Here is a 25,728-nt window from a genome sequence, read left to right as displayed (position 1 = left end):
TTTTTTTTAAATAATTGTGCTTGGAGTGCTTTGTGCTTTACAGTCTATACACACCCTCTCTGTACTAACGCTTTGTCTTTCAGCACACCATTAACATACCATTTGCCTTTGTTCCAGAACCTTCTGGTCAGTTATTCTCTGTGACCTTGTCCTATCAACACCTTCTCCTTTGTTATCTCTTGCCCCACCCCCCGCTTTACTTGCTTAAAATCTTTGACATTTCTAATATTTGTTAGTTCTGATGAAGGGTCACTGACCTGAAACTTTGCTTCTCTCTCCACAAATGCTGCCAGACCTGCTGAGTATTTCTTGTTTTTATTTCAGATTTCCAGCATCTGCAGTATTTTGCTTTTGTTATAATTTGTCTTGTTTGGATTTAAAAGTTTGTCTCATGCTTTATTTGTTTTTAATAATAAATAACTTACATTGATGTAACATCTTTCGTGCTCTCAACCACATCCCAAAATTATTCACAGCCAAATAATTAATTTTGAATTACATTACTGCTGTCATGCAAGGTCTCATAAATAGCAATGGTATAATGGCCAGCAAGATTTTCGTGGGGCTCTGTGTTGAGTGAGGAATAAATGCTGGTCACAATGCCAGGATAACTGTCCTGTTCTTCTTCAATTTGTGCCATAAGATTCTTTCCATCCACCTGTATACATTGATTAGACTTTGTCTCATCTGAAAATGGCAATTCCAGTAAGGCACTTTCCCTCAATTCTGCACTAAAGTGTCAGAAAACTGCCAATTGCCAGGCACCCATTTCTCACCCTTTTCAAGAAAGGAGGTAGAGATAAAATGGGGAACTACAGGCCAGTTAGCCTAACATCAGTCATTGGGAAGATGGTCAATCATTCAGGACTGAGATGAGGAGAAATTACTTCACTCAAATCTTTGGAATTCGCTACCCCAGAGGGTTGTGGATGCTCCATCATTGAATACATTTAAGGCTGGGATAGATAGATTTTTGGTCTCGCAGGGAATCAAGGGATATGGGGAGCGGGCAGGAAAGTGGAATTGAAGCCCAAGATCAGCCGTGATTGTATTGAATGGCGGAGCAGGCTCGATGGGCCATATGGTCTACATCTGCTCCTATTTCTTGTGTTCTTGTTTCTTGTGTTCTCAACTAAAAAATGAGTGACTGGCAGTTGAAACTCTGGAGGGGATCAATTGTCCACCTGAAGCAACTTTCAGGCAGGCCTTTAAATGGGTGCCCAGCATTCCTGCTCAAAACACTGGGGAGACTGGTTAGAGCCCAAATCGGGTCCTCGACTTGTTTTAGAATCTTCCAATTGCAACTTTCCAGAAGAAGTGTGCAAAATATGCATAAAGCATCCCACTCTCATTTCTCCAGACATTGAGAGGCCTAACCAGCAGTCCTTAAGGGAACGACTGAAAGCCTGTCCCAAAAGAGTTCAAAAAAATACTTGTGGGACCGGGAGGAGCAGAAATTCTTCTCGGAGTCCCATGAAAATCTTGCTGCCGGTTTCCAGCCCATTCTCTGGAAATCTGAATCGAAATAAAATAAAAATTGCTGAAAGTTTACAGAAAGTTGGTCCGCATCTGTGGAGAGAAAAGGGCCAATATTTTAGGAAAGGCCCTTTTCAATTTGATGTTGTGGAACAGTGGCTGTTTTCCTGTCCAACATTTTCATGTGATTGCATGGTCTAGTAAGCATATTGACTGAAAATGTTGTTCAATCATTCATTTGAAAATTCTTCATGTCAATTAACATTGCGAATAAAGAATATGCTGTGTGGCTGAAACAGCAAAGTTACCACTGCATCAATGAAATAGGATATAAATGTTCAACCATACAACTGTTAATTTTTCTGAAATTGGAAACCGTTCTCTGTTACTGTGCTGTAGATGGAATGGTACAGAGTCTGCAGAAGCCACCAACAGCATCACCACTCTTCGACAGAACTGGAGTGGAAAAGTATACGAGCTCCATCGAAAAGGTGTTACTGTTATTGAGCTGAATTCCATTGAGCAGCAGCATGTGAAGTTTATATCAGAATTTATATATTTGCAAAAAAAAAATCTACGGCATGCAGCAATCACCACTGAGGTAAGAAACTATCACTGTCAAAACTCTTTGTTTATGATATACACATTCCCTTCTATAAATTCCAATTCTATTCATCATGTCTGACAACTGGAGCCAGTACAACATCCAAGGATTTAATTAATATCTGTTTCCTGACATGGTGAATGCATAAAAGACAATTCACTCTAGATTAGAGTTCAAGGTCTTAACCATGGCATTCATTAACAAAGCTATGGTTGAACTTAGGATCGCAGCAGAGGCACCTCACTACAACGAACCCTGGAGTAGCCACCATTTCTGTAGCTTGTCAGATGGTCATCCACTGCTACAGAGATGTGGGTTGTGAATTCCTTCATATAATGTATAGAATGCTTAGTGCATTCTCAAATGACTGCTTGAACTACTGATGTTGAGCTACCAAATGGCATGTCTTGACAGGCCCATCAGCTACAAATACAAGGGCTTCGAAGTGACTGGAGTCTTCAAGTTGTCTCTCCAACAAGCAGGTTGTGGCTCCTTGAATTCCACCAGTATTTGCTCTGCCTGACCCATGCTGTTCACCAAGTGCTCTGACCTGTAATTCACTAACCTAATGGGTAGGGAGTCTCTTGATCTGATGCATCAGGCATCACAACTGTATGGGATAGGCTAGATGGACCAGCTGGTCTTTTCCTGTCTTGATGTTTTCATTTGTTATCGAAGTCAGTTTATTTTGGATAACAGCAGCTTGTAGTCAACATGTGGTGATATTCACTTTGAAGGATATTGATGTCAGTACTGCAACTGTTCTGAGTGAATTACTGTGTACGCACTTGTTTCAATTACTCCAAGGAGTGGATGTATCTGTGTTTAATTGACCCATTGTAGGAATGCATGATGTGGGTGTTCAGTCTAGACATTGAACTCAGCCACTTTCTTCTATTGGGAATTTATGTGAGTAGAACAAGTTCAGAATGTTGGGTGTAAAACCCCTTGAAAAACTGCATACAACCGCTATATTATGCTGTGGTCCTACCTAAATGTGAAAGAGTGACTGTGATTAAGGAAATAAGTGATAAAACAAAGCATGGCACTACCCAAAGGCTTGGTAGGCCTCTGGCCTCATTCCCTCTATTGCATACATATTTAGAATCTCCAGGATCCTCTCTTCATCAGAGTCAAGGTCATATTTTGAGTAGATCGCTCTCCAATTTGTTTGTGATGCTGCCATTTTGTCCTGCCACATCCCGTTCCAAGCCAGCCAGCTTGCTTCCATTCTTCTACCAATACCACTCTATAACAAACCATGAGGAGGTGCACTAGAGCTGCATGATGTTGATTTCTGCCTATTTTCTCTCACTCCCCATGGGGAGTTAGTCATCCATCGTAGAATCAGAGAATAATAGAATGGTTACAGCACAGAAGGAGGCCATTCACCCCATCGTGTCCGTGCTGGCTCTCTGCAAGAGCAACTCACCTAGCCCCACTCCCTTTACTCGATAGCCTGGCTGAGATTATGAACTTGCCATAATAAGACATTGTTTAGTTTCAATAGCCCAGATGTAAGTGGGGACAAGTGTCAAGCTCACCTTGCTTACCGACATGAGACTCAGGTCTTTTTAACTCGCTGGCTTTACTTCCTTATTTAAATAAGTTAGGGCTGACTCCCACCAAACCTGATATCAATGAGGCTCCGGCGGGTGGGAGCAGGCAAGCGTGGCAGGCGGCTGCTGCCAGAGTCCACATGAACAGTCCACAATAAAAGTATATCTAGGTTGGGGGGGGGGCATGTCTGAAGTAAATCACAGGAGGAGGAAAGCCTGGGGTAGGGGAGCTTTCCTTGTAGAGCCTGGAAGAGCTTTTTAAAATTAAGCTTTAGTGACTTGCTGCTTTTTGGCGTCTGTAGTTGCTGTTGATGTGGGTACCAGACATTGACCTCACTGAAAATGTGTTAAAATGGCATCAAGAGTTGAAGATATCTTCAGATGCCAACTTTTGCATTTCGGGTCAGCCCATGTTTGCCTGGGACAAGGGCCTGCAGCATTGACTGAATAACACCAGTAAAATTAGCATATGCTGCCATGATTTTAACACCCCACATGTCCCATTTTCAGGGTGGTTAAAATCAGGACTAATAAACCAACAGTCTTCAGTAGCTGGATAATTTTCCCCTTTTAACTGCTCATGATGAAACTGAAGCACTTATCCCATTATATTATAAAGAGGTTCCTATGCATCTAGCAAACTAGTGCTCAGCTGAAAGAAGAAGAATCCTTTGAACTGCAAACTAATGAAACTGAGGGTTTTATTTTCAGCAATCTGACAAACAAATAAACAGGAATGGAACAAACAATTTGCATCTCTCCTCCTTTATTTACAACAGGAATTGATACATATGCATAACAAAGAAAGCCGGACTGTTGGGAGCTGTATTTCCGAATCCAATGCTGGTACGCTCATTTGTTTTATTTTCCTTTATAGTGGTATGACTTTTCTTTAAATGAATGATGAAGAGTTGCCCCAGAGTGATTAAACAAAGTAAACTAATAAAAATTCCCCCAATTTGGAGGGGCACAACTAATAGAAAACTTAAACAATAATAGTATTTACCCTATCCACCAAACACTCCAGTCCTGGTGGTGCCTACCAGTTGCAGAAGGCCTCAAGCTTACTGGTGGGCACCGCGTGCTCCTGCTCCAGAGCCTGCCACGTCCAGACAAAGCCACAGAAGAGAGGCAGGTAGACAGAGTGGCCACCCTCATCGGCCACGTCAAACCAGTGGTGTGTAATTTCAGATCACCGAGCATACTTTGTTCTGGTCGAGTTCAGATCATTGGTTGCTGCACCATTCTCTTGAATGATGGAAGCTCTTTTTTCAGTTTTTTTTTCTTCTGAAGGTTCTGACTCATGATGTAATATGACTCTCAGTGCACCAGCAACCTTCAGATACATCACCAAAGTGTCTATTCTTTATGTGGGAGCCAAACAGTGATCAGTCTTATGAGAAGCATCACAAGCCTAGACTCACCGGAAGGTCATATGTGAACTTTGTTACAGGAGTCAATGGAGAAGGGGGAGGGGATAGGGTTAGAAGTTGTGGGTCAGAAGAGGCAGAGATGGGGAGAGTAAAGTGGAGAAGAGGGGGAGGTGGATAGAGGTGGGGTTTGGAATGGGGAAGAAAGGGGAGGTTGGCGAATGGGAATCAGGAAGGGGGAGAAAGGACTACGAACTACTCTGAGGAGCCAAGATGCTTATTAGTAGAGAAAATCTAATAACTATATGCTGTTCAGTAGGGAGTTGAGAAAGCTGGAGGCTCAGTGAGGTAGGAATGATGCAGGTAATACCATTCGGTCGGGAGTTGGTGGGATTGCTTGTGAAAAGAACCAGAATGCTGCTCAGGAGGAGTGAGTGCATGTTGCTCAGTAGGGAGGGTGTTCATATGTTGCTGATCGCCTACCGAAGAAAAGAGAATTTCAGAAAGGTGGTACACTGGAGTGGGTAATTTTGTTGACATAAGGCTGGGGAGTTGCCCATCTAGGTATTGTGTGAGTCCGACACTATCTGTCCAGCGGGTAAGGCAAGAGAGCATGTTACCCAACAGTTGGGAGTTCAAAGAATCCAGTTGGGGTGGGGGTGGTAGCATATGCATGTTGGAGGTGAGGTGTAATGGGAAGGCTGAACAAACGAGTATTGGGAATCAGGACAAAGTAGATTATCTGTGTTTAATGCATCATGGGGCACAAGGAAGAATCAGCTATCAGGGTGAGGTGGAAGAAGAGTTGGGGGAGCTGTAAGCAATAAATTTTACAAAAATAAATTACGTTTGGTTTCAAACATAATTTATTACCTTCTATACTTGTCCATACCCAATGACTGCTGGCTATCACAAGGGAGTTTTGGTTACTCCCCATCAACAATCAGTGGCCAGAGCCTGCAGATTAAAACATTTTTTTTAGTATTAACTCTCAACACCCTTATTGACAGTTATTGTTTTAGCAATGTTATGTGACATGTAACATTGAAGAACCCTTTCACAGCACCATTTCCAGGCGTAACAGATCCTTGTAGTTAAATGTTAACAGTTTTTTAATAGATTTGCAATAGACAAGAGCCTTACAGAGGTGTTTTCAATGCATGTTGAAATGGAATCTCAAACCACTCCACGATTTCAATATGTAATAGATATATATCAAAATGTCCTTTCTGTTTTTTAGAAGAGTCCTTATTCTGCGTATTTCCAGAATCACTGGTCTGTTTGGAAATGTTCTGCAAAGATGTTTTGGAGCTCTCTGAGGAACTATACAAGAACTCTGTCAATGTGCTGGAATCAAATGCAACAGTTCTGCCTGATCCTGACCAGGAATGGTGGAAAATAAATCTTCCAGATTGGATGCAGTATGTCAGTCGGATATTGCCTGCATTAGAGGACACAATTATTAACATTCGGAATATAACACATCAGTTTCTGGAATATTTTAAGACAACCTCTATTGCTTGTAGCCTGAAGAGCCATCCAGATGTGGGGTACTACATCAGTGACTATGGTTTTAAAGAGGCATACATGAAGAAAGTGTGGCGCTTGTAACGGGTGTGCAACAAAGTTATATAAAACAATACCTAGAGTGAATAATCTGTGCAAGATTGTGACATAACGTTGAATGTAAATTAAAACAAGGAAAGAAAAAACATTTAGCTCTCATTTCTCTCATCTCATCCAAAAGGGTTGAGGGAAAAGTGTGGAAGAGAATCAATGTATATCACCTTGGAAATTGAGCCAAATTAGTGGAGTTGTTCTTTGATTATTTGTTCCTTTTAAATTAAGTCAAAACACCAGGGTCCACATTTTCAAATGATCATATTTACCAAGTTAGTTATTAAATCCATTAACTTGTTATCTATACACACTTTAGTCCAATTGAATAATTATACTTTATGTAACCTCATAAAAAATAATTGTTATTGTGTAATTGTCCCTCTCGAACATTATTCATTAATAGCTCATTCCTTTATTCAAAGGCTGTTGAGGTCCTGGACCTGTAGTCACAGCTGCTGCCAGGACAATCTAAAACCACAAGATAATTCTGATTATCTGATATTATCTGTTGTATTGTTGGTGGGGTGGGGGGGGGAACAGTAGTAGAGTGGTAATGCTACTGGACGAATGCTTTGGAGACATGAGTTCAAATCCCACCATGGCAGCTGGGAAATTTAATTTCAATTCATTAATAAATCCGGAATAAAATGCTAGTCTTATTAATAATGATCAAGACCCTACCAGATTGTCATAAAAAAATCTGGTTCACTAATGCCTGTCAGGAGAGCAATTCTACCATCCTATCCCAGTCTGGCCTACATGTGACTCTAGACCCGCAGCAATGTTGTTGACTTTTAATTGCCCTCTGAAATGGCCTTGCAAGCCACTCAATTGTGGCTCACTGCCACCCGCTCAAGGGCAATTAGCAATGGACAGCGAATGCTGGCCATGCCAGCAACACTCACATCCCAAGAAAAAATATAAAAAATTAGGGTTAGAAAACAAACCTGTATAATGGTCAATGACTCCTTGTTCAACCATATGTCATGACTGTACTACCAATGACTTATCAAAGTCAAGTTTAAAGTAAAAATAATACCTTGTGTGTCAGAGGATATGTAGTTTGTGTCACTCACAGTCATCAAACACTATGTATAAATTATCACATAATACCAATACTAACTGACAAAGTACTTAACTCACCAAATTCATAATTGTTTTACAATATTGAATGTAGGATAATTTTCTTCTGTACTTTTATGAAATACCTTACAGAATAATTGTATGTGATTATTATGTGCAAGGAAACTGTCAAGTGGAGCTATTGTGCATACTCAAAGTAAACCACAAAGTTGGATGTTCATTAAATACTTGTGTGAAAGCACATTTGAAGCTTGTTTTTTAAGTCTTAACTTTGCCATTTTCCTGACATAATTAATTTTAGAAGGTGACTTCGAATCAGTTCTGATACATTACCTAGCTCAATTATTCTAGGTGAAGTTTTAATTCCATAATTCAGAACAATTTTACGTAGTATCTTGGTGATTTTAACGAGAACATCAGTTGGATAATAAGAAAATGTTCTGTTTGGTACAGATTATTTCCATTTACTCTGACACAACTTTGTACCACGTCCATAATGTCCATGTCTAAAACAAATAAGGTGTAAACAAAAATGCTTTTGAAAATTGGAAGTATTTAATACTCAGCAAAATAAAGATAAGTACTGTGAATAATTAAAGGAAATTAAGAATTATTAAACTAGCTAAAAGATTTTTGGAAAAGATGATAGTGGCCAACTGTGGTAGTAATGGGAAAAGCTTTTTCAGCAAAGTCAGGAGTCAGAGGACAGTATTAGGCCACAGAAAGATGCTCAGGAATAGGTTAGAGAGGACTCTTAAGTCACTGAAAGCTAACATGCAGGTGCAGCAAGCAATTAGGAAGGCTAAAGGTATGTTAGCCTTTATCGCAAGAGGATTTGAGTACAGGGGTAGTGAAGTCTTGCTTCAATTGTATAGAACCTTGGTTCGACCCCACTTGGAGTACTGTGTGCCGTTTTGGTCCCCTTATCTTAGGAAGGATATTATTGCCATAGAGGGAGTGCAACGAAGGTTCACCAGACTTGTTTCTGGGATGGCGGTACTGTCCTATGAAGAGAGATTGAGGAAACTGGACCTGTATTCTCTAGAACAAAGAACAAAGAACAGTACAGCACAGGAACAGGCCATTCGGCCCTCCAAGCCTGCGCCGATCTTGATGCCTGCCTAAACTAACACCTTCTGCACTTCCAGGGCCATATCCCTCTATTTTCGTCCTATTCATATATTTGTCAAGATGTCTCTTAAACGTCGCTATCGTATCTGCTTCCACCACCTCCCCTGGCAGCAAGTTCCAGGCACTCACCACGCTCTGTGTAAAAAACTTGCCTCGCACATCCCCTCTAAACTTTGCCCCTCGCACCTTAAACCTATGTCCCCTAGTAACTGACTCTTCCACCCTGGGAAAAAGCTTCTGACTATCCACTCTGTCCATGCCGCTCATAACTTTGTAAACCTCTATCATGTCGCCCCTCCACCTCCGTCGTTCCAGTGAAAACAATCCGAGCTTTTCCAACCTCTCCTCATAGCTAATGCCCTGCAGACCAGGCAACATCCTGGTAAACCTCCTCTGTTTCAAAGAATGAGAGGTGATCTCATTGAAACCTACAAAATACTTAAAGGGATAGACAGGGTAGATGCAGCTAAGATGTTGGGGAGTCTAGAACCAGGAGACACAATTTCAGAATAAGCAGGAAGCCATTTAAGACAGAGATGAGGAGAACTTTCTTTGCTCAGAGGGTTGTGAATCTTTGGGATTCTCTAACGCAGAAGGCTGTTGGAGCTCAGTCATTGAGTACGTTTAAAGCAGAGATTTCTAAATTTAAATGACATAAGGGGATATGAGGATAATGTGGGAAAAAGTCATTGAAGTGGATGATCAGCCATGATCATATTGAATGGTGGGTCAGGTTCAATGGGCTGAATGGCCTACTCCTGCTCCTATGTTCCTATGACTCTCAAAGTATGTCAGAGATACTAGATGTTTACTCTGCAACAGTTTTTACACCTGAAGACGATGCTGAACTGTTCACAATACAATTGTGAATATTAAGAGAGATGAGGTTATTGTCTTGGTTAGAATAAGAAACCTTAAAATGGATCGCGCTACCAACCCAGATATCCATTGAAGGATCCTTAGGGAAATGGGACAGGTGATATGCGAGCCCCTTATCCGTATCTTTAGTCGTTTGGTGGAGTCAGTTGCTGTTTCCCTAGGCTGCAAGGATGCCAACATAATTCAAATTTTTAAAAAGGATTATAAGGCAGAACCGTTAGCTTCACTTCAGGTAAGATGCTCGAAGGAACCAATAGGGTGCCCTATATGACCACAGATGGAGAAGGCCTTATCAGAAACCAATATGGCTCATATGGCTTCCAGAAAAGGTCATGTCTTTTGAATTTGATTGAATTTTTGAAGTTACCAGGTTAATGGATAAGGACAACCCGGTTTAACTTGTCTATCTTTTTCAGAAAGTCCAAGTACTTGATAAGGTATCTCTACAAGATAGGATCCTGTGGACTTAGTGGTAATTTGCCGTGGTGGATTCAGAACTGGCTGAATGCCTGGAGGCAGTAGTCAATGGATTTGGATTAACATGGTGTCCTGTATGCTGAATATACATACACTCTACAAGGAACAGAAATAAAGCCAGTTGGAAAAGAGGATCTGAGTGTTTTAGTGCAACACTCTTTAAAGGTTGATGGCCATTGCTGTGGAACTATATCTTAAGCAAACTGCTTTCTTAATTGTATTCGCAGGAAAATTCACTATAAAACAAAGCGCACCATTTTCTCCTTGTACAAGGCATGGTTAGAATACTGGTCTCCTCACATAGTAGAGGATGTCAAAGATCTAAAAAGGGTATAGAGGAGGGCCACAAGATTATACCTAGTTAAAACACCTTGGCTAGCCAGAAAGATTCAAAGAGCTGGATCTGTATTCTTCAGAAAAGCATTGATTCAGGAGAGATTTGATCCCAGGATTATAATGAAGGAACTGGACTGTGGTTATGCAGACCAATTATTTCAAATGGATAGTTTTGGAGAATTGGGGTCACATTTACAAGCTATACAACAGCAGAACTAGGTTGGACGTTAATAAAAACAAGAAATGCTGGAAATAAGTGCAGCAGATGCATGGGAACATCACCACCTGCAAGTTCCCATCCAAGTCACACACCATCCTGACTGGGAACCATATCGCCATTCCTTCACTGTCGCTGGGTAAAATTCCTGGAACTCCCTTCCTAACAGCACTGTGGGTGTACCTACCCCAGGTGGACTGCAGCGGTTCAAGAAGGCAGCTCACCACCACCTTCTCAACGGCAGTTAGGGATGGGTAATAACTGCTGGCCTGGCCAGTGACACCCACTTCCCATGAATGAATAAAAAAAGTACTCAGCAGGTCTGGCACCATCTGTGGAGAGAGAAGCAGAGTTAACGTTTCAGGTCAGTGACCCTTCATTAGACCTCTCCACAAATGCTGCCAGACCTGCTGAGTATTTCCAGCTTTTCTTGTTTTTATTTCAGATTTCCAGCATCTGCAATATTTTGCTTTTATTTTAGGTTGGACGTTAGGTGGGTTTCCCAGGGAATGGTGATTCACTGTATTCCTTCATGAAAGAGCTGGGCTTGTTTCTGGCTGAGATAGACATCACCTTGTTTAACATGTAAGTACCCTAAAATATCAATCCAGAGTTTTCTGTGTTTAAACCCTCAGATCGACTGCCACAACATTCCCCTCACTCTCTCCACCTGTGTCGCACTTTCTACGAGACGGGATCCAGGAAAGGACCTCGAGTGTATCGGTGCCCTACAAATTGCCTGATCCATTTGTGATTTTTTTTTTACTTGCGTGGTAAGTTACAATATATTTTTCGTTCGTCATTTCTTTTAATTTGCAAAATTGGGCAGTATTCATTCCTAGTGAGTGATGGAACTGTTGATTTAATAAATCTGGCGGAGAGGTAGGTTACAATCAGACGCGTCGGAGGGTGAGACAGGCCCCGAGTGTTGTGTTGACGACTAGTTGGAGATGAGCTGGAGGTTGGAGGGTTGCGGGAGGCGGGAGAGGGAGCAGGAGCATCAGCACAGCAAGAGGAAGGAGAAGCGGCACCGCAGCCGCTCCAGGTCTCCTTCGCAGGACAGGAGATGGAGGAGGAGGAGCGGCAGCCGGGACCGGAGCCCGGCCCAGCGGCCGCCGAAAGGCGACAGAAGAACAAGGCCGAGTTCTCGCTCGCCGCCGGCCCGCTCCAGACGCTCCTCTCCGGCCCGCTCCAGGAGCTCCTCCCGCTCCCCTAGCAGATCCGGGCGCTCGTCGCCGTCGTCGTCGTCTTCGTCGTCGTCCCGCTCCGGCAGCCCAAGCAGCGTCAGCCGCCTGTTGACCCTCCAGGAGAAGTTGAAGCAGAAAGCGGAGAAGAAAAGGCAGCGAGAATTGGCCAAGGCCATCGAGACCCCCGAGGAGAAGCGGGCCCGCCGCCTGGCTAGAAAAGAGGCCAAAGAAAGGAAGAAGAGGGAGAAGATGGGTTGGAGCGAGGAGTACATGGGCTACACAAACGCAGACAATCCCTTTGGAGACAATAACCTGCTGGGAACCTTTATCTGGCACAAGGTTGAAATGTTGCAAACCCATTTACTGCTAAATGTCGTCTCAACTCCAGTGGCCCTCGGTTCTGAGTTGACACTCATCCTAAAGCTGTTCTGCTCTTCGTTTCAGTAATATACTTCAATAATGCTCAGTATTCATGGAATAAAGGAATTTGGATTTATATAGCGCCTTTTACGACCTCCCAGCTTTCCAAAGTGCTTTACATCCAATGAAGTACTTTTGAAGCTTTTGTATTGCTGCATTTCTAACATTGCAACAACCACGTTGCGCAAGGTCCGACAAGCAGCAATGTGACAATCTGTTGTATTGATGGTTGAGAGAGAAATATTGGCTTGGAGAAATCCCCTGCTCCTCTTTGAAAAGTGTTGTGGGTTTTTTTACTTCCTCCCAAGAGGAGAGATAGGACCTCTATTCCTAAAATCTCGTCTGAAAGACATTATATGATTGGGAAATTCGTTTTGAAAATAGTTGCGTGGAGCTGTTGTTTTCTGTTGACTTTTTCCGTGGACCTTTAACTTTTTTCCAAATTCCACACTGCCCTCTTTGTCAATCGCAGAGATTTCTTCCTTAGCATTTTTGTACAAGCAATTACCTGTACTTGGTTATACTCTCAAAATTTAATATACCACGTATCAGTTAATTTGATTTGGTGTTGGTTGAGAGATAAATGTTACCCAGGGCAACTTATCTTCCATGGGATCCGTCACACCCACCTGAAGAGGCAGGTGAAAGCTAGGTTTAATGGCACCTTCGTCAATGGATTAGTACCTGCACTGAAATGACTGTTAGTGATTCTGTGGCTAATGAATCTTTTATGGTTCTTTATCAAAGTTAAACTTACAGATAAAATTCTCACCCTTGTGGTCAAATCCCTCAATGCATAAATTCCTCCATAACTGTAACCTTCTTCAACCCTACAACCTTTTGAAATCTCTGCGCGCCTTGAATTCTGGCGTCATGCACATCCATAAATTCCTTTACTCTGCCATTGGCGGCCGTGGCTTCAGCTGTCGAGGTCCTTCCTTAAACCCCTCTGCCTCCTCTGTTTCCTTTGATCTCTAATTGGCTGAAGTCAGTGATATGATTTTACAGATTTTCCTGTGTGTCATGACATTTTATTTTTCCTTTTTAGGCTCTGGAAAAGAAAGGAATTAGCCACCTTGCTGAAAAGGATTTAAAGGACAGAAACAAGCGAATTCAAGAGGATAATCGCTTGGAACTGCAAAAAGTATGGATTAATATCTCTTAATTTTCCACATACCTTCTATGGCTACTGTCCCTTGTGTTCAGAAAGTGCTGCAAATCTGATTTTAATGGATTTTCAAGCCATCTTCCCATAATGGCCTAAGTTAGTTGAAACTGATGAGTTAGGGTCTGACAGTTAGAAAGTTCAACTATTTTTTTTTATTGAAAAGGGAGTAGTTAATTCAATATATAGTCCATTGTGTTTGCTCAAGGCTGACTCCTCTCATGCTAAGCAATGGTTCCTATTAAATGACAGCTCCAAAGTTTGGTTCTACACTTTAATAGCTGTTAAAGGTTAACCCTTTTGCTGTAACACTTTATTAATTTCAGAGGAAATATTAAGTTTAGAAACTGTGCAATTTATTGGAGTGACAGTAATGCAGTCTGTGAGCACATTAACTGCAATCTGGTAAAACTAGTCCTTTCCCAGTAGTGTTGGAGTAGAAGGCTCACACTGCAGGTATGCAAGGAAGTGCAGTTGTCAATAGCCTTTGGTAACCATAAACCCATATGTACGTATATCTGTGTATTTTTAAATAGCTCTTGTTAGTCTATCATTTAAGTTACTATTTTAATTGAAGGTATTTCCAGGGAATTAAGAATTGATTAAAGTCACACATTTGTTGTAATTTTTACTACATTTTCTTTTATTTGGTCCGAATGGGTTAAGACAACACTTGAGGCTTATTTAATCATTATCTATGTCAGATAATTTTTGGACACATTTCTCAGTTAATGATCTAGTCATGAACTTCTTGAGTAAAGTAAAATTGTTTGTGTTTGCGCAGTTGATAAATCTTGGAAACTGGTCACTAATTAGAGATTTGTTTGGAATAGATCTTGTTTGCGAATGTGAGGGGCAGTGGATGAGTAGAAATGGAAAGTTTCTTGATCACTTTTCCAGTTTCATATGTAGACCAAATGTCAGAAAAAAATAGGCTTGTTGATAAATCTCAGTTTTGTCAGTAATATTTTACAGATTTCAGGATTGTTAACAAAGTATTGATGAATATAGAAGCTACTGACTTGTTTTCTTTATCAAAATTAAACTGCTGACATATTGGTATCGAATTTGTTGAAACCACTCCAATGAGTGATAACAGTAAATGGAAACACAAAGATAGACTGATCCATGGAGAATGTTTGCACTTTTCCTAATGAATCTAAAATTAGTAAGCCACTTTCCTATCACAGAATAACTAAAATTCAAGAAAGTACTCGTGAGCAAATTGGAAAAAAAAAGCTGAGGTAATTTATGAACCATATTGGGATCAGTAATTTTGCTTGCCCTCGTACGACAAAACTATCTTTAATGTAACCGGTGGAAGTTGCCTAGTGTGCTTTTTGCTGTTCATGTTAATTTAAGTAGAGTTCTTACTCATGCTGCTGTGGCTGTAGGTGAAACAGCTGCGCTTGGAACGAGAGCGGGAAAAAGGCCTGCGGGAACAGGAGTTGGAGATGTTACAGCGGGAGAAGGAAGCGGAGCACTTTAAGACCTGGGCAGAACAAGAGGATTATTTCCATTTACAGCAAGCTAAATTGAGGTAAATGGGAACAGATTTTTTTTTTTGGCAGGAGACAAACTTTTTCATATTCTCTGTGTTGAAAAGAATGCAGTTAAATCTCTATTAGAATGTCATATCAGTTCAATACTGGGTACTACAGCCTACATTCCTGTGTTTCTAGAGGGGAAAGCATAAGCTGTAATTTATACTTTATAACTAGCAGATCTTCAATGACGTTGCCCCTAGCGAGTTGGAGGATATGCTGTTTTGTTACAATGAGGTGCTATCAGCAATGTTTGAGGATGGAAGTTAAACATTTGCAGATTGTGCACAAGATGCATGGTTTTTAAAATACTATTAATTATAGGCAGCTTAGCTGCTGAACCATTCAGAACAATGGCTAAGTGGTGGTTTGCTGTTTAGCTTGGTTACTAGAATTTTGAAAATATACTATGCATTTTCTCCCCTAAATATTAATCTGGAATTTAGGGTGCATATTATACGTGGTAGCAGCCAGTGAGTGGACCATACGGGGAATGCAGTCGGTCTTGTTTGGGATCAATTGTCTTTCCCGAACAAAAGTTTAGGTCCATAGAGGAATTCAGGTCAGATCTCCATTTCCCTGTCTGAGATTATATGAGGGAAGAAGGATGGAAACTCTCTCAAAGAAACAGGGAGGCTACAAAATAAAATTGCTGCCTGCAAGAGGGTTAAACAATGCATTCTGTAGCGTTTCTTTCGAGATCAGCTAGGTGACTGTTCTCTCTGAGGCAAACCATCTAGGATTGCACGGCTTTAATACAACAAAGGACTCAACTGGCATCATAATCAGCAGGAAGTCATCCAAAACCTTTATGGGATGACTATTTTGATATTCATGGTTCAGGTATGTTAGTTGGTATGTTATAATAAAACATGTACGAAGCAGCAGTGTAGGAGTCCTCTGGGAGTATGGCGCTCTCAAACAGGCCCCCTTAGCCTCCTGCAGCTGACACTCATCACTTGCAACTGACCTATCATGCCCCGAGAATAACGATATTTTGATGGCAGTATTGCAAAAGTCTAGGTCTGTATTATTTGGAAAATTAGGGTATTTGAATAATCAATTCTGATGCTTAGTTGATAAATTTACTGTTTAATCTGCCTGAAGTATTTAATATAAAAACAGAAATTCTGGCAATACTCAGCAGGTCAGGCAGTATCTGGAGAGAGAAACCGACATAACATTTGAAGTTGATGCCCTTTCATTAGAACTCAGTAAATGACACTGTATGAGAGAAAAAAATGTTTGAGTAACAGTGTACATTATGTTGACGTGTATCTGTTAGTGAGAAGATAGCTTTCTATTCGCTCTTTTGTTTGTTTTAGATCAAAGATCCGCATCCTGGGAGGCCGAGCCAAGCCGATTGACCTTCTTGCTAAATACATCAGTGCCGAGGATGATGATCTAGCTGTAGAAATGCATGAACCTTACACATTTCTAAATGGGCTGACTGCATCAGATTTGGAAGATCTTCTTGAGGATATCAGAGTATGTACAATATTGTGCCCTCTTCTGTGATGTCTTATGGTTTTTGTTATTGGAGATTCACATTCACCAAGTTTCTCCCATAGTTCTCAGTTGTATCAAACTGCAGAAGGTTCACCCACCACCACCTCAGGTAACTAGGGATGGGCAATAAATGTCAGCCTTGCCAGTGATGCACACAACCTGAGAATGAAATTTGAATTAAAAAAACCTTAGTTTCATGCTCCTTCCATTCTGGCAATTTTTGATTTTGATACTGACATACTGTGAGCACCAAAAACAAAGAAAGTTTCTCACAGCTGCTTCCAACTGTAACAATCATAAGGTAGTTATAGGTTCCATGAATTACATACAATGACTGCTTTGTAACTTTGAGTCTGGTCCTGTTCATTTAGTTTTATTGCTGGGGGGAATGTTCAAATTTTGCAATAGTACTCAGTAAGCAATTTTAATGAAATGGAGCAGGAGGTTTTTTTAACAATTTAAATTCAAATTACCATAATTTAAATATTTATTTTTAATTAAAATTAGATCGTAATTGCCTCATCATTGACAGTCCCACCAGCACAGTTGGGAGATGACTTGTATACCGCCAAGTAGTCAAGATGAAAGTATTTAATTGTCTTGCCCCTTAACTAGCTTACAGTGTCAAGATTTGATTGCAAGGATGTTTCACATTTCTTGTAAATTTCAGATATTTTCTGTTAAGTAATTGATTCTCAGACTTTTTAAAAGGTACTGCCACTAGATGTCAATGTTGCACTAACTCTGAATTTTCACAGAACTTTTGTAAACTGTTCAGAAGACTTTACAAACTGGGGAAAAGCTGGGAGGACACTTGTGGGGAAAATTGCTCTATAGCTAGCTCAAAATATTTTTAGAAGGCTTTTGAAGGTATGGAGGGACAGAGGGAGTAATGGCTGAAAGTTTTGCAAGTATAACAAAGACAGCCTGAGGTACAATGGCTTTATACAAAAGATGTTTCCAATCCCTCTCATCCCCAGCATTCCCCTACCTCTTTCCCACCCCAGTGATGAACTGTGCCTTGAGTGGGTGGGGGGGGGGAACTACTATGAAATCTGTTTGAAACTGAATGTTACTTTTGTGCTGTCAGTGTGAGAAGGGAGCAAGACATGGTAAGAGAGGAAGACTTTTTTGTATAGAATGGGGCAGTGTAACAAGCAAAGCCATTGTACCATTGGAAGCTCAGCTGCACAGGGATCACAAGAAGGTGTAGAGATTGTTTTTATAAGGGATTCAATAATCGGGGATAGACACATGTTTCTGTAACTTCAGATGTGAGTGTTTTGCCTCCCTAGTGCCAGGGTAAAGGAAATCACTGAACTGGTGCATGACATTCAGCAAGGGGAAGGGAAACAGCCAGAAATTGTGGTCCATGTTGGAACCAATGACAAAGAGGAAAAGGATTGCACTCCTAAAGGCAGAGTTTCAGGAGCTAGGAAGAAAGTTTTTAAAAAAGGGTTTCAAAGGTGATAATCTCTGATTACTCCCTCTGCAAGGTGCAAGTGAGTACAGAAACAAGAGAATGGTGCAGGTGAATGCATGGCTGGAGAAGTGGTACAGGAGAGAGGGCTTCAGACTCGTGTGGCATTGGGACTAGTTCTGAGTCAGGAGGGACTTGTAGAAGCTGGACGCATTGCACCTGAATAGGCCTGGGACCAATGTCCTCACAGGGAGGTTAACTAGTCCGATGGGGGGAGATTTTAAACTAATTTTGCAATGGTGGGAGAGGGGACATCAGGACTTGGCAGGAGAGAGGACAGACAAGGTGCATTTAAAAAAAAAACTAGGAGGGATGTACAGCAACAGAATAAAGAATAGTGTAGAAAGCACAAGAATTAGATGGAGAAAGAAAGCAAAGCTGATTGTCATGGTGTTGGAATGCCTGTATGTTATTGCGTGGAGTATTACAAATAAGGTTGATCTACAGATAGAAGTTGCCATGTGGAGTTATGATATACTGGCTATGAAGGCCTGACTTAAAAATGGGCAGGAACGGGAACTAAACTTTCCGGGTTGCAATGTATTCAGGAGGGATAGTTATTTATCAAGGATAATCCAGTTCTACAAGGGACAATCTAGTAGAGGGGTTCAAAGACTGAATCTATTTGGTTCAAGAGAGAAGCAGAGTTAATGTTTCAGGTCAGTGACCCTTCATCAGAATTTCATCAGTATTTCCAGCATTTCTTGTTTTTATTTCAGGTATCCAGCTTCTGCAGTGTTTTGCTATTAATCTATTTGGTTCAAGCTAAGGAATAGAAAAAGAGCTGTTACTTTGCTGGCTGTTTATTATAGACCTCCCCAAATAGTGAGAAGATGATAGAGGAGAAAATCCTGTAGGGAAATGTCAGAGAAATAGAACAGTACTAGTAGGGACTTCAACTACCCTAATCCAGACTAGGGGGAAAAACAGTGTAAAGGGCAAGGAGGGTGAAGAATTCCTAAAATATGTACAGGAGGACATCCTCAATCAGTATGTTTCTAGCCCAATGAGGAAGGAAGCAGTGCTGGATCTAGTTTTAGGGAAAGAAGTGAGGAAATTGTAGTGTGTTTCAGAGGGAAATATGTGGGTAATAGTGATCATAATATAATTTGTTTTAAAGTAGTTACAAAAAGAGACAAAGAAAAATATGAATGGTGACAATACCCAATTGGAAGAAAGCCAATTTCACTGATTTAGGAAGGGATCTAGTACAGATGGACCGGAAACAATGATTAGCCAGAAAAACATTAAATGAGCAATGGCAGGCCTTCAGGGCTGAGTTCAGATACAAACCAAGAATATTCACGTAAGGAGGAAAGATAGGGCATCCAGAATCTAGAGTTCCCTGGATGACAAAAGAAATAGAAGTTGAAATAAAATGAAAAAGCAGGTTTATACAAATGTCAGGAACGAAATGCAATTAAAAACCAGGCAGAATACAGAGAGTGCAGGGGTAATTGTAAAAGGATACAAGAAGGGAAAAGAGAGAGTATGAGGAAAGATGAGCAGCAACATAAAAGGGAGCCCAGAAATCTTCTATAAATATATAAATAGTAAAGGGATAGTTAAAGGAATCATGGGACTGATTTGGGACAAAAAAGTGAATCGTCTTGTGAAGGCAGATGATGTGACCTGAGGTACTAAATGAGTACTTTGCACCTGTCTTCACCAAAAGAAGAGCACAAAGTTAATCTCGGAGGAGGCAGTATAGAAAGGAGGTGCTATATAGGTTGGTAAGACTCAGAGTTTACAGGTCACCTGATCCAGATAGGATGTGTACCACGTGGGTAGGGTGGAGCAAGCAGAAGCTCTGACCACATTCTTTCAATTTTCTTTGAATATGGGAATGCTGCCAGGGGACTGGAGGATTGGAAATAGAAAGAAAGACTTGCTTTTATATAGTGCCTTTCACGACCACCAGACATCTCAAGGTGCTTTACTGCCAATGAAGTACTTTTTGAAGTGTAGTCGTTGTTGTAATACAGGAAACATAGCAGCTAGTATGCATGCACAAACTCTCTCAAACAGCAATGTGATAATGACCAGCTAGTCTATTTTTGTGACGTTAAATATTGGCCAGGACACTGGGGATAATTCACGTGCTCTCCTTCGAAATGGGATCTTTTACAGTCTCCTGAGCAAGCAGATGGGGCCTTGGTTCAATGTCTAATCTAAAAGATGGCACTTTGAACATTGCAGTGCTCCCTCAGTACTGCATTGGAGTGTTAGCCTTGATTTTTGTGCTCAAACTTTGGAATGGGACTTGAACCTGAAGCTTGTGACTCAGCGCCAAGAGTGCTGCTAACTGAGCCACGGTTGACACCGATTCAAAAAAGGGGAGAGGGATAAACCTGTTAACTACAGGCCAATCAGTCTAATGTCAGTGATAAGTCAGTACTCCTCCATGTTGAACAGCACTTGGAGGAAGCACTGAGGGTGGCAAGGGCACAGAATGCACTCTGGATGGGGGACTTCAATGTCCATCACCAAGAGTGGCTTGGTAGCACCACTACTGACCGAGCTGGCCGAATCCTAAAGGACATATCTGCTAGACTGGGTATGCGGCAGGTAGTGAGAGAACCAACAAGAGGGGAAAAAATACTTGACCTCATCCTCACCAGTCTGCCTGCGGCAGATGCATCTGTCCATGACAGTATTGGTAGGAGTGACCACTGCACAGTGCTTGTGGAGACAAAGTCCCGCCTTCACATTGAGGATACCCTCCTTCGTGTTGTGTGGCACTACCACCGTGCTAAATGGGATAGATTTCGAACAGATCTAACAGTGCAAAACTAAGCATCCATGAGGCGCTGTGAGCCATCAGCAGCAGCAAAATTGTACTCAACCACAATCTAACCTCATGACCCGGCATATCCCCTGCTGTACCATTACTATCAAGACAGGAGATAACCCTGGTTCAGTGAAGAGTGCAGGAGAGCATGCCAGGAACAACACCAGGCATACCTCAAAATGAGGTGTCAACCTGGTGAAGCTACAACACAGGACTGTCTGTGTGCCAAACTGCATAAGCAGCATGCAATAGACAGAGCTAAGCGATCCCATAACCAACTGATCAGATCTAAGCTCTGCAGTCTTGTCACATCCAGCCATGAATGGTGGTGGACAATTAAACAACTAACTGGAGGAGGTGGCTCCACAAATATCCCCATCCTCAATGATGGGGGAGCCCAACACATCAGTGCGAAAGATAAGGCAGAATCATTTGCAGCAATCTTCAGCCAGAAGTGTCGAGTTGATGATCGATCTCGGCCTCCTCCTGAAGTCCCCAGCATCACAGATGCCAGACTTCAGCCAATTTGATTCACTCTGCGAGATATCAAGAAACGACTGAAGGCACTGGATACTGCAAAGGAGCTATGGGCCCTGACAATATTCCGGCAATAATACTGAAGACCTGTGCTCCAGAACTTGCCGCGTCCCTAGCCAAGCTGTTCCAGTTGAGCTACAACACTGGCATCTACCCAGCAATGTGGAAAATTGCCCAGGTATGCCCTGTACGCAAAAAGCAGGATAAGTCCAACCCGGCCAATTACCGCCCCATCAGCCTACTCTCGATCATCAGTAAAGTGATGGAAGATGTCATCAACAGTGCCATCAGGCAGCACTTGCTTAGCAATAACCTGCTCAGTGATGCTCAGTTTGGGTTCTGCCAGGGCCACTCAGCTCCTGACCTCATTACAGCCTTGGTTTAAACCTGGACAAAAGAGCTGAACTCCAGAGGTGAGGTGAGAGTGACTGCCCTTGACATCAAGGCAGCATTTGACCGAGTATGGCATCAAGGAGCCCTAGCAAAACTGGAGTCAATGGGAATCAGGGGTAAAACTCTCCGCTGGTTGGAGTCATACCTAGTGCAAAGGAAGATGGTTGTGGTTGTTGGAGGTCAATCACCTGAGCTCCAGGACATCACTGCAGGAGTTCCTCAGGGTAGTGTCCTCAGCCCAACAATCTTCAGCTGCTTCATCAATGATTTTCCTTCAGTCATTAGGTCAGAAGTGGGGATGTTCGCTAATGATTGCATAATATTCACCATTCGTGACTCCTCAGATACTAAAGCAGTCAGTGTAGAAATGCAGCAAAACTTGAACAATATTCAGGCTTGGGCTGATAAGTGGCAAGTAACGTTCGCACCACACAAGTGCCAGGCAATGACCATCTCCAACAAGAGAGAATCTAATCATCTCCCCTTGACATTCAATGGCATTACCATTGCTGAATCCCCCACTATCAACATCCTAGGGGCTACCATTGACCAGAAATTGAACTGGAGTAGCTATATAAATACCGTGGCTACAAGAGCAGGTCAGAGGCTAGGAATCCTGTGCCGAGTAACTCACCTCCTGACTCCCCAAAGACTGTCCACCATCTACAAGGCACAAGTCAGGAGTGTGATGGAATAGCCTCCATCTGCCTGGGTGGGTGCAGCTCCAACAACACTCAAGAAGCTCGACACCATCCAGGACAAAGCAGCCCGCTTGATTGGCACCCCATCTACAAACATTCACTCCCTCCACCACTGACGCACAGTGGCAGCAGTGTGTACTATCTTCAAGATGCACTGCAGCAACGCACCAACGCTGCTTAGACGACACCTTCCAAACCCGCGACCTCTACCAACTAGAAGGACAAGGGCAGCAAATGCATGGGAACACCACCACCTGCAAGTTCCCTCCAAGTCACACACCATCCTGACTTGGAACTATATCGCCATTCCTTCACTGTCGCTGGGTCTAAATCCTGGATCTCCCTTCCTAACAGCACTGTGGGTGTACCTACCCCACGTGGACTGCAGCGGTTCAAGAAGGCAGCTCACCACCACCTTCTCAAGGGCAGTTAGGGATGGGCAATAAATGCTGGCCTGGCCAGCGACACCCACATACCATGAATGAATTTTTAAAAAAATAGAAAACCACTAGAGACCACTGTCGAGGAGTTCTGCTTGAGTTCTGTGAAGTAAAAGAAAGGGTTGATGAAGGCAGATGACCACTGTCAAGGTGTATGAACTTTCATAGAGCATTTGATGAAGTATCACATAACAGCCTTATTTGAAAAATAGAAGCACATGCAATTAATTTATATATAAATGGCCTATACTTGGGTATAGGGAGTACAGTTTTGAACCTTGCAACAGGTACAAACTTGGCAATATAGTAAATAGTGAGCAGGACAGTAGTGGACTTCGGAGGACATAGACTATTGAAATTGGCAGACACATAACAATTTAATGTGGGTAAGGGTGAAGTGATCCACTTTGAAAGGAACAACGTAGAGAGACAGTATAATCTAAATGGTACTATTTTGAGTGAGTGCAGGAGAAGAGCATCCTGGGATGTATATGAAAGTGGTACAGCAAGTTGATATGGCAGTTAAGAAAGCATATGGTTTATTTGGCTTTGTAGATAGGGATACTGAATACAAAAATAAGGAAGTCATGCTAAACCTTTACAAATCACTGATTAGCCTCAGCTGAAGCATCCATCTCTGGGCACCACATTTTAGGAAGAATGTCAAGCCGTACAGAAGAAGTTTACCGAGATGATACTAGGGTTTAGGGACTTCAGTTATGTGGAGCGATTGGAGAAGCTGGGATTGCTCTCCCTACACCAGAGAGGGTTAAAGCGAGACCTAATAGAGGTGCACAAAATTGAGGGATTTTGATAGGGAGAAAGTGTTTCCTGTAGCAAGTGGTTCAATAACCAGGGGTCACAGATTTAGAATAATTGACAATATAACTAGACAGAAATGAGAAATTATTTTGCGCCGTGGATTATGATGATCTGGAACACTACCTGAAAGAGTGATGAAGCAGATTCTATAGGAACTTTCAAAAGGCAATCGGATATGTACTTGAAGAGAACTAATTAATGCAGGGTTTTGCGGTGGGGGGTGGGAGGGGTGGGGGAAGCTGGGATGTGGAACTAAATCGGACCACTCTTTCAGAGGCAACACAGGCACAATGGACTGAATGGGATCCTTCTGTGCTGTAAGATTTTATGATTCTAAAAGATGGATCTATTCTCTTTTTAAATTTTGGTGCATCCCTCCACTCTTTGCCCTGCCATTGACAGTCATGCCTTCAGCCACCTAGGATTTCCATGCTTTTCTCACTCTCTCCTGCTTTGAGACCTCCTTAAAACTACCTCTTTAACCAAGCTTTTGATAACCCCACTTCCTTTGGCTTGGTGTCCAGAGACATAATCAGAAATGAATGAAGTGCCTCAGGATGTTTTTCTATGTTAAAGGTTGTATTAAAGCAAGTTGTTAATCTTGAAGCCAGAATTAGTACAATATTGTGTTCTTGCACAACCCATATCTAAAGTTTGTCAAACTATAATGGCAAAGGCATTTTTTTTAATGGAGACTTACAGGATATGATTTGTATTTACTGTTGGACTAGCTTTATATATGAACTATAGTCAGTGCCACAGCCAAGATATAAATGATGTCTCACATGCCTTTCTAATGAACCATGTTCACAATGTGCAATAAAGGCAAATTGGTCTCCCCTCCTGGTTGCTGTAAGTTTATCGAGAGTTGCTGAGCCTTACATTTGGAAGATTCCAGGTTCTACCCCTGTGCTGTGCTCAGGTTGGAGAAAGTTTGAGAGGAAGATTAACCAGAATCATTGTCTGGCATTTCCTGTTGGAAGTGAAAGTGTGTAAACATTAACAAAGGCAGGTTTCAGTTCAGTTGAGAGGTGTGCTGTGGTTGGCTGCCATTTAACATTCCTCACCAGGGCTTACACATTAATATTAATTGCTTGTGCCAGGAACTGGAAACTGACCAATGCCAGTGGAACTGTACTCCCAACAAAAAGCCAGGACTTTTAGGCAAGATGAGAAAATTGATAAGGAAAATATGGACAGATTTATTGCGTAAAGTGGTAACATAAATGGTTTTAATGATGGCTGTATCCCTTTGTGGTTTGGCTGCTGTGGAAATACTAAATAGACTATCTGTTGTGTGTTAATGTTTTGAACATTTTGTATCAACAAATCTCAAAGGAAAAAGCTCCAGTAATTAAACTATTGTATCATTTAGAAATAGAAACATTAACATTATGCACGGTCTAACAATGAATAAGTTGAAGATTCTTGAGGGATCGTGACTTTTTTTTCTTTCTGCTAAGGTTTACATGGAGTTGGAACAGGGGAAGAATGCTGACTTTTGGAGAGATATGACTACCATTACTGAGGATGAAATAAGTAACTTGAAAAAGCTGGAAGCTTCAGGAAAAGGGCCAGGTAATTGAAAAGTAGTAGAGAATATTCAAAAGAGGGACAGTTAAGAATTTTATTATTCATTTGTGTCACAGCACTTGTATTCTAAACGCTTGTGTGAAAAGCCACCTAGACAAGATTGTTTGTTTTTTTTTAAAACTTAAATAGTTTCACTCTTCTCATTCTCTCATTATAACTTTATTTTCAATATTTATCTCAAACCTTATGCTATTTTTAATGTTTTTCCTTAAAAGTGACTTTAACTTGCTTATTGTTTGTTTGCTTCTGCACTGCAAGTCCCACCACTCATTTTGGGATCCAAGTGGAAAAAAAAGCCTTAATTGGCTGCAAACTAACTCCAATTGCTTGACATCCAGCTTCAAAAGTTGGCTTTAAAGCCAGTTGAAACCTATAGCAAGTAAGGCTGTAACAC

General features: G+C 41.6%; 1 protein-coding gene across 1 annotated transcript in view; it reads left to right on the top strand.

Annotated features, from left to right (window-relative positions):
- Positions 1 to 11,661: 11,661 nt before the first annotated feature.
- The window catches only part of cactin, a 33,914-nt gene continuing 19,847 nt past the window's right edge, over positions 11,662 to 25,728 (top strand). Inside the window, exons 1-5 of the mRNA XM_068016349.1 lie at positions 11,662 to 12,278; positions 13,408 to 13,503; positions 14,919 to 15,064; positions 16,394 to 16,556; positions 25,205 to 25,319. Of these exons, the coding sequence (XP_067872450.1) occupies positions 11,703 to 12,278; positions 13,408 to 13,503; positions 14,919 to 15,064; positions 16,394 to 16,556; positions 25,205 to 25,319 (1,096 nt within the window). The 5' untranslated portion in view covers positions 11,662 to 11,702. The remainder of the gene's footprint in view (positions 12,279 to 13,407; positions 13,504 to 14,918; positions 15,065 to 16,393; positions 16,557 to 25,204; positions 25,320 to 25,728) is intronic.

This window comes from Heterodontus francisci, chromosome 36, assembly GCF_036365525.1.
Source record: "Heterodontus francisci isolate sHetFra1 chromosome 36, sHetFra1.hap1, whole genome shotgun sequence".
NCBI lineage: Eukaryota > Metazoa > Chordata > Chondrichthyes > Heterodontiformes > Heterodontidae > Heterodontus > Heterodontus francisci.
The sequence above is the reverse complement of the archived record's forward strand: the minus strand, read 5'-3'. Positions and strand labels throughout refer to the sequence as shown.